This window comes from Cervus elaphus, chromosome 29 (assembly GCF_910594005.1).
Source record: "Cervus elaphus chromosome 29, mCerEla1.1, whole genome shotgun sequence".
In the NCBI taxonomy this organism is placed as follows: Eukaryota; Metazoa; Chordata; class Mammalia; order Artiodactyla; family Cervidae; genus Cervus; species Cervus elaphus.
In genome coordinates, this window is record NC_057843.1 from 6161811 (window position 1) to 6179611 (window position 17801).

At 45.6% G+C, this 17801-nt stretch overlaps 1 protein-coding gene across 1 annotated transcript in view; it reads left to right on the top strand.

Annotated features, from left to right (window-relative positions):
- GALNTL6 (polypeptide N-acetylgalactosaminyltransferase like 6) overlaps positions 1–17801 on the top strand; it is a 1387945-nt gene that overhangs the window by 1356355 nt on the left and 13789 nt on the right. The window contains exons 10-11 of the mRNA XM_043891291.1: positions 1572–1688; positions 12002–12151. Coding sequence (XP_043747226.1) covers positions 1572–1688; positions 12002–12151 — 267 coding nt within the window. The remainder of the gene's footprint in view (positions 1–1571; positions 1689–12001; positions 12152–17801) is intronic.

The window sequence follows — 17801 nt, forward strand, 5'->3', positions numbered from 1 at the left end:
GGGGATTCTCCAGGAAAGAATTCTGGAGTGGGTGGCCATGCCCTCCCCCAGAGGATCTTCCTGACCCAGGGATAGAACCCAGGTCTCCTGCATTGCAGGCAGATTCTCTACCAGCTGAGTTACCAGGGAAGCCCAAGAATACTGGAGTGGGTAGCCTATCCCTTCTCCAGCGGATCTTCCCAACCCAGGAATCAAACGGGGGTCTCCTGCCTTGCAGGCGGATTCTCTACCAGCTGAGCCACCAGGAAAGTCCATTCAGTTCTTTACTACAATATTTGCAAAGAATGATTAAGTCATTTTTTTCTCATGCTATAACTTTTCAGAGTCCCTCTACATGATGTAGAGCAGCGGTCCCCAAACTTTTTGGCACCAGTTTAGTGGAAGACGGTTTTTACACAGACCAGAGGGGAGGTGGTTTTGAGATGATTCAAGCACAGTGCATTTATTGTGCACTTTATTTCTACTATTAATAATTCAGCTCCACCTCAGATCACCAGGCCTTAGATCCTGGAGGGTGGGGATCCCTGAGGTAGAGAATCTTCATCCGGTCACGGAGTGCACCGATAGTTACTGTCTTTCCCGTTTTCCTAGTACTCTTTTGCTGTTGCTGTTCAGTCACTAAGTTGTGTCCGACTCCGTGACCCCATGGGCTGCAGCGCTCCAAGCTTCCCTGTCCTTCACTACCTCCCAGAGTTTGCTTAAACTCATGTCCATTGAGTTGGTGATGCCATCCAACCATCTCATCCTCTGTTCCCTTCTCCTCCTGCCTTCAATCTTTCCCAGCATCAGGGTCTTTTCTAATGAGTCAGTTCTTCACATCAGATGGCCAAAGTACTAGAGCTTCAGCTTCAGCATCAATCCTTCCAATGAATATTCAGGGTTGATTTCCTTTAGGATTGACTAGTTTGATCTCCTTGCTGTCTAAGGGATTCTCAAGAGTCTTCTCCAGCACCACAGTTTGAAAGCATCAATTTTTTGGTGCTCAGCCTTTTTTTGGTCCAACCCTCACATCCATTCAGGCCTACTGGATGGCACTTTTTAATTTATCATCCAGGAGACATGCTAAAAGCAGGACGATAGGTCCATCCCAGGCCACCAGGGGGCGTCAGGTGACCACCCCCTACACAGTGACCTTTTCCTCACACCTTCTACTTGGGACACTTGCCTCATACTGGACCTCTCTCCTAGCTAACCTAGCTAATGTGGTGATAGGAGACAATGCTTTGAAGCAGGAAGATGACCAGTTATGAGTTAAAGAACCACCTGAAAGGAAAAAATCTCCCATCTTACAGAAGTCATGAGCTCTGTGTCCTTGTTTCTAGACTGTAGTTTCACCCAGAGTCTCACTGCGGTTTTGCAGCCCAATCTTCTCAAGTTCTTTGACATGTAGACTGGCCCATGTGATATTTAATTCTCCACTTTCTCTCCATATGAATTTAAGGCACCATCCAATCATCATGGGATTAAATAATAAAAAAAAAAAAAAACCTGCTGAATCTCCACTAGGATTGCCAGGAGCCAGGGGTACAATAAAAAAACAACTCCATCCTCATCCTTCCTTCTCTCCACAGCTTCGAAACGTGGCAGCAAACCTCTGCGTGGACAGCAAGCATGGAGCCACGGGGACCGAGTTAAGGCTGGACGTCTGCGTCAAGGATGGTTCTGAGAGGACCTGGTCTCATGAGCAGGTGCGTCCTGGGACAGGGGGTGGGGGGTTGTAACAGCAGGGGACAGTGTGGAAATAGATCTCTAGAGGGAGCTGGGAGGTCACCACCTAGCTCTGCGGTCAAGGGAACCCCTTCTTTGCTCCAGCTTCCTCTCAGGGCAGTCATGGTCATCCATTGAGATCAGGTATTAAAATGGGCTTTAAAGAAAGGATGCTGGCATTTCACGGCGGTGCAGTAGTTAAGACTCCACGCTCATGCTCCCACTGCTGGAAATACAGATGCAATCCCTGGTTGAGGAACTAAGACCCCGTATGCCATATGGTGTCAAAAAAAAAAAAGAGAGAGAATAGAAGGATGGTGAAAAAATGTTGATTGTGACCCTAGTCTTCTGTTTCCTTTCCCAGAACGATAGTTTTTCAAACCATGAAAAGTTTGTAGAGTGTTATAACTCTCTCGCACAGATGTCATGTTTTTATGGAAGGACTTGGTGATTCTGTCAGTTTTGGGGACTTTCTCTAGTCTTATTTCCCCCTCAGCTGCTTGAAAAGCTTGCTTTACATACACCTGTCCTTGTAGCAGCAATGTGTGAGCTCACACACAAAGGATAGCTCAGAGGCAGTAACACCCCAGCGTGGACCACGTGGGATGCTCTAAGACTTGCTGTTTAGTCACTCAGTCGTGTCCGACTCAACCCCATGGACTGGAGCCCGCCAGGCTCCTCTGTCCATGGGAGTCTCCAGGCAAGAATACTAGAGTGGGTTGCCATTTCCTCCTCCAGGAGATCTTCCGGACCCAAGGGTCAAACCTGCATGTCCTGCATGGGCAGGCAGACTCCTTACCACTGAGCCACCAAGCAAGCAGGGAAGCCATGCTTTAAGATTATTTACCGCTTGTGCTCAAAAAAAACATTTCAGAGCAACTCAGTTTATTAAGTGAGGTGTGGTTCCTGACCATCTCTGAAACATAACAGTCCTGGTAAGGGGCTTTCCTCACCCTGAGTCACCTGTAAAAGAGCAAAGACTGGGGAAGAATTGTGCCTGCCCCTTTTTATTATTTTAAATTATAAAACAATCTTTCAAACAGGAAACTATAGGAAATTTAACAGCACATCCTCATGTACTCATTACACAGACTGAAGGAGTATCTACAGCTATTGCCGTATTTTTTTAGAAGAAGAAAAAAATGTACAGATACAATTAAAGCCCTTCTCCCTACCGTATACCTCCTACTCTGTCTACCAAAGGATACATCCCAGGTTCAAGATCTCATGTCCTGCTTGGGCCTTCTGTTTCCCAAAACTGTGTCTAATGCTTCTCTTAGGAAAACCAAGAGCAGATGAGCAGTTTCCAGTGTCGCATCAGTTCTGTCCTCCAGCTTCTCAAGGGTCCGTCTCATAATTGACTAACGCTACGTTAGTATAAGCCTCCACCTCGCCCAACCCGGGATCTCCAAGAGTTATTGGGCGTGATGAGACTGGATGTGTTGACCTTCCCCTCTCCTCACCCACTCCTGCCCTGCCCCAGCGCAGAGCAGCCAATTTAGGAAAACTGTTGCACTAAGCCAAGTCCAGAGCACAGCCCAGAGTCAACTCCATCAATCCCTAAACCAGGGACTTAGCCGATGGGTGGCTCAGTGGTGAAGAATCCACCTGCCAATGCATAAAACTCCAGAGACCCAGGTTCCATCCCTGGGTGGGGAAGGTTCTCTGGGGAAGGGAATGGCAACCCACTCCAGTATTCTTGCCTGGAGAATCCCACAGACAGAGGAGCCTGGAGGGCAACAGTCCATGGGGTCGCAAAAGAGTCGGACACAACTGAGCACACACGCTCCAAACCCAGCCTGCATCTACGGAGAGTATGAGATGGGTTTTAAGGAAGGCCCTGCAGCTTGAGGTTCACTGGCAGGTGTGGGCCATCAGCCAGGCTGACTTGCCTTCCTTCTCCCTCTGTGTGTTAGTCACTCAGTTGTGTCCGACTCTTTGCAACCCCACGGACTGTAGCCCGCAACGCTGCACTGTCCATCGAATTTTTCAGGCAAGAAGGCTGAGTGGGTAGTCATTTCCCTTCTCCAGGGGATCTTTATCCTCTGTGACCAGGACAGGGGACAGTGTCTACCCGTTTCCTCCATGAAGCAATTCTGACTGCAGCCTGGGAGCAAGAGAGAAGGCCTCATGGCCAATCAGTAAGGCTGGCGTCTAGAGGAGAAAAGAACATTTTCAAAAAGGAAAAGGAGAATGCCAGGAGGAAAGTCTGTCTCTGTTGAGTTCGGTTCCTCTCTACTGTCTCTGTTCAGCCCAACCAGGAGACACGCCTGTCCAGCTGGTTGATCTGAAGGAGGCAGACATACCTGAATGACCGGATCATGTTTAACATCTCCATCCCATGGAATGTGCTAGAGTGAAATATGCTCTGGGCTGCAAACTTTATTTGATGGGTGAAAATAAATATAAATAAAGCCTGCTATATTGCAAGTCTTTCCCTTGTCGTTTAGTCACTAAGTCATGTCTGACCCTTTTGCAACCTCATAGACTGTAGCCCACCAGGCTCCTCTGTCCATGGGATGTACCAGGCAAGAATACTAGGGTGGGTTTCCATTTCCTTCTCCAGGGGATCTTCCCCACCCCGGGATGGAACCCCCGTCTCCTGCATTGGCAGGGATTTCTTTCGTGCTGAGCCACCGGGGCCAGGCAAAACTGCAAAAACCTGTGGCATGTAATTTAAGAAATAGTCACCAGAGGGCAGCACTAGATAAGCAGACAGCTATCTGAGAGGAACAAAAGACCACTTCACAGGGCTCTTTTTCTTTTTCTAATTTTAATTGGAGGCTAATTACAATATTGTAGTGGCTCCTGCCATAATTGACATGAATCAGCCACGGGTGTACATGTGTCCCCCATCCTGAACCCCCCTCCCACCTCCCTCCCCATCCCATCCCTCAGGGTTGTCCCAGCTCTTTAAAAAGATTTCCATTCTCCATGGTCTCTGAAAGCAAGGCGATCAAACACGGCTGACAGGAGGTGAAAATCAATCTTATTTGAAACACGTATCACTGTATATTGACGTGGAGGTTCAAACATCACAAACTGCCTTTTTTTCCAGTAATTAACGCTTCATTTTATTTGATTTATACTCAATATATATTCATTAGTCAATGAAGGAAGATCCCCTGGAGAGGCATGGCAACCCACTCCAGTACTCTTGCCTGGAGAATCCCGTGGACGGAGGAGCCTGGAGGGCTGCAGTCCGCGCATCACCAAGAGTCAGACACGACTGAACGACTGAACCACCAGCAGGACTGTGTTTTGTGTGATACAATACAGGCTCGGGCAGCGCTGTGCGTGCCACGTTAGCATCAAAGCCGGGAAGTATAACCCATACGTCATCCTGAGTATAGAGTATAGAAGAAGAGAGTGCAGAAACTAACATCAGTGTACTTCAAGACTGAGGACTTTGAGGCTGGAAACAAGTCAGTAACCTGGATAAAATCTGAATATTTCTTGTCAGTGAGGAGCAGCCCAAAGGTTTCCAAACCGTCAGGTACCTGCATGATGTCTGCTTGTTTCTGCTTTGATATAACTGCACAGGATTGCAGGTCTCAGAAATGAGACCGGTCAGGGCCTGATTGGTTCCATGCAACAATTAGGATAAGTTATGTGGCAGGAGAGAGCATTTCAAAGACCCTGGAGAGGGCTTCCCTGGTGGTCTAGTGGTTAAGAATCCACCAGCCAATGCCGGAGATGTAGGTTCAATCCCTGGTCTGGGAAGATCCCCTGGAGAAGGAAATGGCAAACCACTTCAGTGTTCTTGCCTGGAGAACTCCATGGACAGAGGAGCCTGCCTGGCTACAGTCCATGGGGTCAAAACAGAATGGGACAGGACTTAGCAACTAACCTACAATGAGAGGAAAGGAAACAATAAGAAAGTAAAAAGAAAACATTGTCTATGGAAGCACACACAAGCCTGGACTCCTGGAGTGTGGCAGCGGTCCGCCCACCCACCTCTGCAGGCCAGCTGGGTAACGAAGGACAGGGTAATGAGGACAGCGCCTTCCAGCTCTGGCTTCTGCAGGTACAAAAACAGGAAAAGTGACAAAGTGCAAAATGGATAGACCAGGCACAGCCACCAGTACCCGCACCGCTTACGGTACCAAGATTTGTGACATTTAAATAACATAAAATTTAATCCATGACAGGTTTATAGGCCAGGACATTGTTATTCCAACAATAGGTAACTGAGCTGAGAATCACAGAAATTGAAAGCTCAAAAAATGATTATTGTTGATAATGCTGTATTAATAATTAGACACAAACAAAACAAATTCATTTGAGAAACCGAAAAGACTAGTTATAAGGAGTTCCTCTTGACAGTTATTCCAGTGCACTTTCCGTTAATATAATGAGTTCAAGTTTTTATTTATGCGATAGAAATTTTACCGGACTTGAATTAAATGTCACGAATTGTTCTGGGTGCTGGAAACACAAAGATGAAGATATGGCTCCTGCCATTTGGGGTCTCACTGACCAGTGAAGGCTACAGAAACATAAATGGACAACCATGATGAAATAAGGTGGGGGGTGGGAGGGAAGGAGAGGCTCAGAGAGATGGCTTCTTCGGTGAGCTGGTGAATGTGGGCCTTCCAGCCAGAGGGCCTCTCATGAACAAAACCATAAGTGGGAAAATACATACAACCTGACTAGTTCAAGGAACTACAGTTTTTTACATTGAGGTCTAACTGACATACAGTAAGATTTGTTTCAGTTATACAACATGTTGGCTCAACGTTTGTATCTATTATGAAATGATAACCCCAACAAGTTTAGTTAGTATTCACCACCAAACATAGTTTGTTGTTTTCATTGTTCAGATGCTCAGTCGTGTCCGACTCTTTGCAACCCCATGAACCACAGCACTCCAGGCCTCCCTGGAGTCCAACTCCCGGAGTTCACCCAAACCCATGTCCATCGAGTCAGTGATGCCATCCAACCATCTCATCCTCTGTCATCCCCTTCTCCACCTGCCCTCAATCTTTCCCAGCATCAGGGTCTTTTCTAATGAGTCAGCTCTTCGAATCAGGTGGCCAAAGTACTGGCGCTTCAGCTTCAGCATCAGTCCTTCCCATGAGTATTCAGGTTTCCTTTCAGATTGAATGGTTTAATCTCCTTGCTGTACAAGGGACCAAACATAGTTACTGAATTTTTTTCTTGTGATGAAAACTTTTAAGATTTACTCTCTTAGAAACTTACAAATATTTTGCTTTTGCTAGAACATAAACTAAAGGGGAAGGGATGCAGTTGGAAAATATGGCAAAGGTCAGAGGGTGGAAAGTTCTTTATGTTTTAAAGAGTTTGAATTTCATCCTCTAAGGGTTATGTGAAAATATGATGAGCTTTCAGGATAAGAGCCAACATGGTCATATGGGTATTTCAAAACTCTAATTCAAAAAAGTACACTCACCCCAATGTTCATAGCAGCACTTTTTTTATAATAGACAAGACATGGAAGCAAGCTAAATGTCCATTGGCAGAGGAATAGATAAAGAAGATGTGGTACATATATACAATGGAATATTACTCAGCCATAAAAGAAGAATGAAATAATGCCATTTATAGCAACATGGATGGACCTAGAGATCATCATACTAAGTGAAGTAAGGCAGAGAAAGACAAATATCACATGATGTCACTTATATGTAGAATCTTAAAAAAAATGATACAATTGTACTTGTGTGCAAGATAGTAATGCAAAAGTAGAGAGTCAAGAAATACCTGGAGTAACTGGCAAATTTGGCCTTGGAGTACAGAATGAAGCAGGGCAAAGGCTAATAGAGTTTTGCCAAGAGGACGCATTGGTCATAGCAAACATCCTCTTCCAACAACACAAGACTCTACACATGGACATCACCAGATGGTCAATACTGAAATCAGAATGATTATATTCTTTGCAGTCAAAGATGGAGAAGTTCTATACAGTCAGCAAAAACAAGACCAGGAGCTGACTGTGGCTCAGATAATGATCTCCTTATTGCCAAATTCAGACTTAAATTGAAGAAAGCAGGGAAAACCACTAGAACATTCAGGTAAGACCTTACCATTATATATCAAATCCCTTATGATTATACAGTGAAAGTGACAAATAGATTCAAGGGACTAGATCTGATAGACAGAGCGCCTGAAGAACTATGGACAGAGGTTCAAAACTTTGTGCAGGGGGCAGGGATCAAACCATCCCCAAAAAAAAGAAATGCAAAAAGGCAAAATGGTTGTATGAGGAAGCCTTACAAATAGCTGAGAAAAGAAGAGAAGCTAAAGGCAAAGGAGAAAAGCAAAGATATACCCATTTGAATGCTGAGTTCCAGAGAATAGCGAGGAGAGATAAGAAAGCCTTCCTCAGCAATCAATGCAAAGAAATAGAGGAAAACAATAGAATGGGAAAGTCTAGAGATCTCTTCAAGAAAATTAGAGATACCAAGGAAATATTTCATGCAAAGATGGGCACAATAAAGGACAGAAATGGTATGGACCTAACAGAAGCAGAAGATATTAAGAAGAGGTGGCAAGAATACACAGAAGAACTGTACAAAAGAGATCTTCGTGACCCAGATAATCACGATGGTGTGATCAAGTGGACCTTAGAAAGCATCACTATGAACAAAGCTAATGGAGATGATGGAATTTCAGTTGAGCTATTTCAAATCCTAAAGGACGATGCTGTCAAAGTGCTGCACTCAATATGTCAGCAAATTTGGAAAACTCCGGACCAGAAAAGTTCAGTTTTCATTCCAATCTCAAAGAAAGGCAATGCCACAGAATGCTCAAACTACCACACAACTGCACTCATCTCACACGCTAGTAAAGTAGTGCTTCAAATTCTCCAAGCCAGGCTTCAGCAATACATGAACCGTGAACTTCCAGATGTTCAAGCTGGATTTATAAAAGGCAGAGGAACCAGAGATCAAATTGCCAACATTTGCTGGATTATCAAAAAAGCAGGAAAGTTCCAGAAAAATGTCTACTTCTGCTTTATTGATTATGCCAAAGTCTTTGACTGTGTGGGCCACAACAAACTCTGGAAAATTCTTAAAGAGATGGGAATACCAAACCACCTGACCTGCCTCTTGAGAAATCTGTATGCAGGTCAGGAAGGAACAGTTAAAACTGGATATGGAACAACAGACTGGTTCCAAATAGGGAAAAGATTACATCAAGGCTGAATATTGTCACCCTACTTATTTAACTTAGATGCAGAGTACATCATGAGAAACGCTGGGCTGGATGAAGCACAAGCTGGAATCAAGATTGCTGGGAGAAATATCAATAACCTCATATATGCAGATGACACCACCCTTATGGCTGAAAGTGAAGAAGTACTAAAGAGCGTCTTGATGAAAGTGAAACAGGAGAGTGAAAAATCTGGCTTAAAACTCAACATTCAGAAAACTAAGATCATGGCATCCAGTCCCATCACTTCATGGCAAATAGATGGGGAAACAATGGAAACAGTGACAGACTTTATTTTCTTGGGCTCCAAAATCACTGCAGATGGTGATTGCAGCCATGAAATTAAAAGATGCTTACTCCTTGGAAGAAAAGCTACGACCAACCTAGACAGCATATTTAAAAGCAGAGACATTACTTTGTCAACAAAGTTTCATCTAGTCAAGGCTATGGTTTTTCCAGTGGTCATGTACGGATGTGAGAGCTGGACTGTGAAGAAAGCTGAGCACCGAAAAATTGATGCTTTTGAACTGTGGTGTTGGAGAAGACTCTTGAGAGTTCCTTGGACTGCAAGGAAATCCAACCAGTCCATCCTAAAGGAGATCAGTCCTGAATATTTATTGGAAGGACTGATGCTAAAGCTGAAACTCCAATACTTTGGCCTCCTGATGCAAAGAACTGACTCATTGAAAAGGACCCTGATGCTGGGAAAGATTGAAGGCAGGAGGAGAAGGGGACGACAGAGGATGAGATGGTTGGATGGCTGGCATCACCGATTCAAAGGACATGAGTTTGAGTAAACTCCGCATGTAGGTGATGGACGGGGAGGCCTGGTGTGCTGCAGTTCATGGTGTTGCAATGAGTCGGACAGGACTGAACGACTAAACTGACTGACTGACAAGATAGTAATAGACTCACAGACAAAAAAGAAAACTTACAGTTAAATGTGGAGGATGGTATAAATTAGGAGCTTGGGACTAACACATAAATGCTACTATAAATTAAAATAGATAACCAACAAGGACGTAAGTTCAGTATTTTTTAGTAACCTATACTGGAAAAGAATCTGAAGAAGGACAGACATCCCTGTAACACCGGATCATTGTGCTCTACACCTACCATTTCCCCGCCATGTATGCCATCCCTGGAGTTTTGCCAGATTCACTGCATTTTCTCACCCAGGTCAGACCCCAAAGCTGGGATGATCTGAGCTCCCGGTCAGAGACCAGTACACGGTCTGCATGTGATTCAGCAGTGTGCTTGTTTTCACATCCACTCGGGCTTCTGACAGCTCTCTGTTCTGGACTCACAGCGTGGCCTCACAGTGAGGCCCATACACGTCCCATCACAAAAATGGTATTCACTCACTGAGATGTTACATCTGGAAGAACTGGTCTAGTCCATGTTTCTACTGACTTAAGAATTTCTCCCACCAAACCCCTCAAATGGTTGTTCAGCTCAAACTCAAGAAAATACCCTTTCCTTATAGAAACAGAAATTGTACTTTTTCAATTTACTACGTTGTAAAATCAAATTTTAGTTAATTTAGTCTGTATGGTCAAAGCTATGGTTTTTCTGGTAGTCATGTACAGATGTGAGAGTTGGACCATAAAAAAGGCCAAACACTGAAGAATTGATGCTTTCAAATTATGGTATTGGAGAAGACTCTTGAGAGTCCCTTGGACTGCAAGGAGATCAAACCGGTCAATCCTAAAGGGTATCAACCCTGAATATTCATTGGAAGGACTGATGCTGAAGCTGAAGCTCTAATACTTTGGCCACCTGATGCAAAGAGCCAACTCATTGGTAAAGACCCTGATGCTGGGAAAGACTGAGGGTAGGTGGAGAAGGGGGCAACAAAGGATGAGACTGTTGGGTGGCATCACCGACTCAAAGATATGAGCTTGAGGAAACTCCAGGAGATAGTGGAGGACAGAGGAGCCTGGTGTGCTGAAGCCCATGGGGTCACAGAGTCAGACACATTTTAAGGACTGAACAACAACAACAAAAATCAAATTAGTGCATCCATAAGTCAAATTTTTAAAATAATAGGATGGATGGAATAGAACAGACCAGGACAGGAACAGGTTGGATGGAATCTCAAAGTCTATTAAATGCAAAAAGGATAAATGTTCCATGAAACTTCTGTTCAGCTGGCAGTGGGGGGTGAGGGGAGCAGTCCCTGTGTGTGTAAACTGTATCTCTTACTGGGAGTCACAGTCCCAAACTTCTGACACAGGATTACTCTTATCAACCCCAGGAAATCAGTTTGCTTATAATTTACTACATCAAACTTAGCTTTCATTTAAATCAAAATTGTCAACTTGCTAGCATCCATCCAGCTCAATCCTACTCCTAGTCTTTTTTTAGTTAATCTGCTCAGTTAGGCTAAATGTGTAGCATTTGGGGCTTTTCAGGTGGCCCTAGTGATAACCTGCCTGCCAATGCAGGAGACATAAGAGGCGCAGGTTTGATCCCTGTGTCAGGAAGATCCCCTGGAGGATGAAATGGCAACCCACTCCAGTATTCTTACCTGGAGAATCCCATGGACAGAGGAGCTGTGGACTAAGGTCCATGGATTGCAAAGAGTTGGATGTGACTAAAGCGACTTAGTACACATGAACATGAAACATTTAATTCACTAATTTTTTACCTAAATGAGGAATGTAAAAGGCTGTCCCTGGTGGTCCAGTGGTTAGGACTCCATGATCCCAATGCAGGAGACCCGAGTTCAATTCCTGGTCAGGGAACTAGATCCTGCATGCAGCAACTAAGAGTTAACGTGCTATAAGTAAGACATGGTACAGCCAAAAAAAAATTTTTCAACAGAAAAGAATGATAAAGAGCATCATTAAATAGCTTCTCCCCTCCTTCTGTCCCTCTGTGTCTCTCTCTAACTGGAAGCTTGTTTTTTGGCCAGCCTGGGCCAACGGTGCTCTCCATGTAGCCACAGAGTGCAAGGATCCTGGCCTTCTCAACACCTCTGTCACCCCCACACCAAGTCATTTTCCTGTAAAAAGGGAGCCAGGAGTTCCTCACTGCTGAAAGACATACTTCTCCTTCTCGCAAATGCCTCCAAGTTACGCTCAACGTTGCTTTTCTGCTGTTGTCACCCGATCAGCTCTTCACCTTCGGCTGGAGAGAGGATATCCGGCCAGGTGAGCCCCTGCACACTCGGAAGTTCTGCTTCGATGCCGTGTCCCACAGCAGCCCCGTCACTCTCTACGACTGTCACGGCATGAAGGGGAACCAGCTCTGGGGCCATCGGAAGGTAAGGGCCGGCGTCCTGTGGGCAGGGCGAGCTCTGCTACTCTGCTTGGGGTTCTCTCACACAGAGGTTTGCTTCATTTAACACACTGCTTTGATTGAAATTGCCACCTGGCCAGCATTTGGTGGTGGCCATGGTGGTAAAGAACCCGCCTGCCAACGCAGGAGACGTAAGAGACGCAGGTTGGATCCCTGGGTCGGGAAGATCCCCTGGAGGAGGGCATGGCAACCCTCTCCAGTGTTCTTGCCTGGAGAATCCCATGGACAGAGGAGCCTGGTGGGCTACAGTCCGTGGAGTCACAAAGAGACATGACTGAGCGATTAAACAAGTTTATGCAGGACACTTTTTATAAGTTCAAGGTGTACACCGTAATAATATGATATATGCATGAATTGAGAAAGAAAGTATAGCTAACAGATCCATCGCTGAGCACAGTTACAGACTCGTGTGTGTGTGACGAGAACATTTAAGATTTACTCTCTTGAGACTGCCCTGGTGACCCAGGGGTTAAGACCCCTCCTTGCCATGATGGGGACTCTTCAATGAAGTTTCAATCCCTGGTCAGGGAACAAAGATCCCACGTGCGGCAGGCCGCTGAGCTTGCATGCTGCAGCCAAGACCAGATGCAGCCAAATAAAAACAAATAAGTAAAACCACATCATTAAAAAAATAAATCCAGTCTCTTAGCAACTTTCAAGTATATGATACAGAATTAATTATTCACTGTGGTCTCCATGTTGAACATAACATGCCCAGAAACGTACCCATCTCAGAACTGGACCACCCTCCCCGACCCGTCGCCCAGCTCTCAGTCTCTCTTCATGGGGCTCTGGGCCACCATGAGAAGAGGAGGGACTCGTGTGACTAGGCTTCCTGGTGTCTCCACCACAGCCGGCACCCAGGCTGAGCCCCGTTTGTGGTTATTATCACCACCAGGGGGAGCCCTGCCATGAGAACAGTGACTTGCTGAAGCGCCTTCAATGAAAACACTCCAATTATCACCCACATTCCAAAGACATCTGAAAGGAGAAGCTGTTCCCCCCTGCAGCCCCTACGTCTAGTTGGTCACTAAGACATGTGGACCCCACCCTGCCTGCCATTTCTGTGGCCGCAGACCCTGAGTTCAGACCTCCCCATCTCAGCGCTGGATGAGTGGAACAACTGCATAAACGGCCACCCTGCCACCCTCTCCCCCGACCGACCTTCCATCCTGAAGTCAGAGGGGTACTCACAAACTCTGGTCATTGCATTCCTCTTGTATAAAACAGCACTTTGGTTTCCCACTGAGAGATAAAATGCCTTCTCCCAGCTTCTCATCCTGACACTTCACAATCTGGTCAACATCACGGTTGCTTGTCAAGCCTAAGACATCCTGCTGCTGCTGCTACTGCTAAGTCACTTCAGTCGTGTCCGAATCTCTGCCACCCCATAGATGGCAGCCCACCAGGCTCCCCCATCCCTGGGATTCTTCAGGCAAGAACACTCGAGTGGGTTGCCATTTCCTTCTCCAATGCGTGAAAGTGAAAAGTGGAAGTGAAGTCGCTCAGTCGTGTCTGACTCTTAGCGACCCCATGGACTGCAGCCTACCAGGTTCCTCTGTCCATGGGATTTTCCAGGCAAGAGTACTGGAGTGGGGTGCCATTAATTCATCCTAAAACTGTAATGCGATGATTATTTTTTTAATTTTGCTACACCAGGCCTTAGTTGCTACAAACTCTAAGTTGTGGCATGTGGGATCTAGTTCCCTGACCAGAGATCAAACCCAAGCCTCCTGTATTGGGAGCTTCCAGTCTTAGCCACTGGACCACCAGGGAAGTCCCTATAATCTTGAATAAGCTATTTCACGTGTAATTTTCAACTTTCACATCAATATAATAGAGACAACAATTTGGTGAGATAAACTGTAGAAAATTTCCAGCACGATTTTTGACCGTATGATCAGATTTCCACCCAAGTGGGTGGCAAGTATACTTTTCACATGGAGAGTGGTGGTGAGACTTGATACACAGCAGTCTGTGCCGTGAAATGGAGCTTCCCCGGTGGCTCAGTGGGTAAAGAGTCTGCCTGCCACTGCAGGAGACACGGGTTCAATCCCCTGGAGAAGAGAATGACAACCCACTCCAGTATTCTTGCCTGGAGAATTCCATGGACAGAGGAGCCTGGTGAGCTACAGTTCATGGGGTCGCAAATAGTTGGATATGACTGAGTGTCCAAATAAATAGCAACAACAACGATGCTAAGAAATATTAACTACTGTTATCCTTGCAGATTAAGAGCGACGTCCCATGACCTTTTCTGGCAAGGAAACATTTTTATGGGACTATAACACATGTCTTCATTGGGGTTTCCCCACATGTAGACCCTGAAGTGAGGATTTGAGCGCCCCCCAAAATCATGGCAGGGAGTGGGGAAGTGAAACGGGAAACATGAAGGGCGGAGCACCAGTACAGGGTATGTGACGAAGGAAGAACCACTGCGGGCACTCATGCCTGCTAAGTTGCTCAGTCGTGTCTGACTCTTTGTGACCCCATACTGTAGCCCATCAGGCTCCTCTGTCCATGGGATTCTCCAGCCAAGAATACTGGTGTAGGTGGCCGTCTCCTACTCTAGGGGATCTTCCTGACCCAGGGATCGAACCCACATCTCTTTCGTCTCCTGAGCTGGCAGGCGGGTTCCTTACCACTTGCGCCACCTGTAGAGGGGAGCTCAAGTCCCCAGCCCCTCTTTAAATGGTCTGGAACACACACCAGAGGCAAGGGGGAGGGGATATTCACACACCAGCACAGCTGGTCTTGGCTTAGGGCTACTGTTGGTTGGGGGGTGTGGTGTCTATTCCCGACACCTCTCTGCTGGGCGCTGCTCTTTACAGGCAGAGCTGTTCTAGAGTCCAGATAGCAGCCTGACAGAGAGAGACAGTGGCCAGCTTCAGAGGTCAGGTCAGCAGGCACCCAAGTCCTGGGGCCTGAAGAGCTGTGGGCAGATGCCGTCTGAGAACCCTACCCTACCCATCCTTGCCAACACACAGCACGTCTGTGTCTTTTTCCCTTCCTTTCTCAGTTCTGTGGCTACAGAGTGAGGTGACACACAGGTCTGTTAGCCTTTTGGGATATCTTCTTTGAGAAGAACCCGTTCAAGTCTATTGACCATGTTTTAACATGGGTTGTCTGGATTTGTTTGTTGCTGTTGACAGATTTGGAAGCATTTTTGGTGTATCTAGGTGTAGTGCTTTGTTGGATATTTGTAAATATCTTACCCCAGTCAGTACTAGCCTTTTCTCCCTCCTTGGTGAGGAGTTATTCCTCATGATTAGTGTCTTCTGTGTCCTGCTCAGGAAATCTTTGTCCACACCAAACACATGAGGCCAGCGTTCTAAGCCATCTTTGGCAGCTTTTGCTTTAATCTTCCACACTGTGGTATATATTCCCTGAATAGTTATTGTGTACAGTGTAACAGGGGGTTGATTATTTGTTTCCTATTTATATTCAATTATCAATCATAATTTACTAAAAAAAAATTTTCCCACTGCAGGGAAGTGGCACCTTTGTCATAAGTCAAGGGATCTTATATTATATACCTGGTCTATTTATGAATCCTCATGTTTTTACCCCTCTAACCAGTAAGTCTTAGCCATATGGAAAGTAAACTGATAGAAAGTAACAATCTAATAAGAACCAAAACCCCACAACATCACTGTTAGTGGTGAAATGTTTCAGCTTCCCTTTGGAAACGGGGCGGAGGGGGGGCGGGGCGCCTGACGGGCTACAGTCCATAGGGTTGCAAAGAGTCAGACGAGAGTCAGCACACACATACAAAAATTCAATCAAGATGTTAGAGAAAGTAAAATGACCTGAAAAAAAGGGCTAATAAGACAATGTTGTGAAGATAGCTATTCTTAACCAGGTATTTACATTTCATGCAAAACCATTCAAATCCCAGCAGGTTTATTTGTGGACACTGATGAGCAGTCTGAAATTTACATGAAAATGAAAGGGTCAAGAATAGCCAAGAAAACACTGAAGAAGGAAAAAAACAAGTATCAAACGTTATAAACAATGCACTTATTAGTGTAGTCTGCTGTTGGCATTAGGACAGACTGATGATCTAGAAGGGGAGGCCTAAAAGGTTCTGATGGGGCAGCCAGATGGAGAACCACTTTTCTCTTTCCAGCTTTCAGCTACTTTCCTTACCCTACTCCTCCCTCTTACTTCAGCTGGAATTGCCCCCTGAGTGTGCTCCTATCCCATTCTGTTCCTTTCTTTGTACTTACAGCATGTGTGATTCACAGCTAGTCACCCCTTACAGATGTTAACCACATGAGGGCAGGAACTTTTTCTTTGATTTCTGTATAGCCTGCCTAATACCTGCTACATGCATGTAGACTGTCATTTCAGTCGCGTCTAGCTCTTTGCGACCCTATGGACTGTAGCCCGTCAGGTTACTCTGACCGTGGGATTTTCCAGGCAAGAATACAATACTGGAGTGGGTTGCTATGCCCACCTCCGGGGGATCTTTCCAACCCAGGGTTCGAACCCACATCTCTTATGTCTCCTGCGTTGGCAGACAGGTTCTTTACCACAAGTGCCACCTGGGAAGCCCCACCAACTACACAGACATTCCTAAATAAGCATTGGTTGAATGGGCTCAGTTACTGATCTGTCCCTGTCCTTCGTGAACCCCAAGCTGCACTGGATACAATGTAGCACATCTTGTGGTCTCAGAACCACTATCAAGGCCTCCCCAAAACCCAACAGTGAGAAGCGTGCATCCCGTTTCTGAGTTGCTGTCTGGAGGTATTCGTATAGTTTAACTTCCACAAGAAAGGGCTTAAAAATAACATAAACAGGGGACTTCCCTGGTGGTCCAACTGCTAAGACCCTGCACTCCCAATGCAGTGGGCCTAAGTTTGGTTCCTAGTCAGGAAACGAGATCCCACATGCAGCAACTAAGTTTCTGCATGCTGCAACCAAGACCCGGTTGTTCAGTCACTAAGTCATGTCTGACTCTTTGTGACCCCATGGACTACAGCACGCCAGGCCTCCCTGTCCTTCACTAGCTCCCGAAGTTTGCCCAAGTCCATGTCCATTGAGTTGGTGATGCTATCCAACCAGTGATGCTAAGACCTGGTGTAGCCAAATAAATAAATAAAAATAAATATTTTTTAAAATATCATCAAATTAGAAAATACAGATTAAAAGGTACATGTCAGGCTAAACTGATAACATTGAAACAGTCCCATTACTTTAAAAAGTGAGTGGGTGGAATTCTTGGCATGTGTCTGCATCTGACTATTTATGGGACCCTATGATACAGGCCAGGGCTTTGGCTTCTCAGCCCATAAACTCCTTCTGGCCCATGAAGATGCCAGATGGACGGCCACAAGGTTGTTATTTTTAAATTATTCCAGTTATGTATTGATTTAGAGCCTAAAATGAGGAAATGAAGAGTTTAATTAAAAGGCATGGAATTTGACTCTGGTTCTGATAAATGAAGCCCACTACAGAGTTCTGGACTTGTGGTCATATTTAGACAGTCAGGCTATACCCAGTCGGCCCAATCTTTTCTGGACAGTCCCAAGTATCACAAAGCTCCAAGGCCTTTGGGGTGCGTGCGCACCCAGTCCCTCAGTTGTGTCTGACTCCTCATGACCCCATGG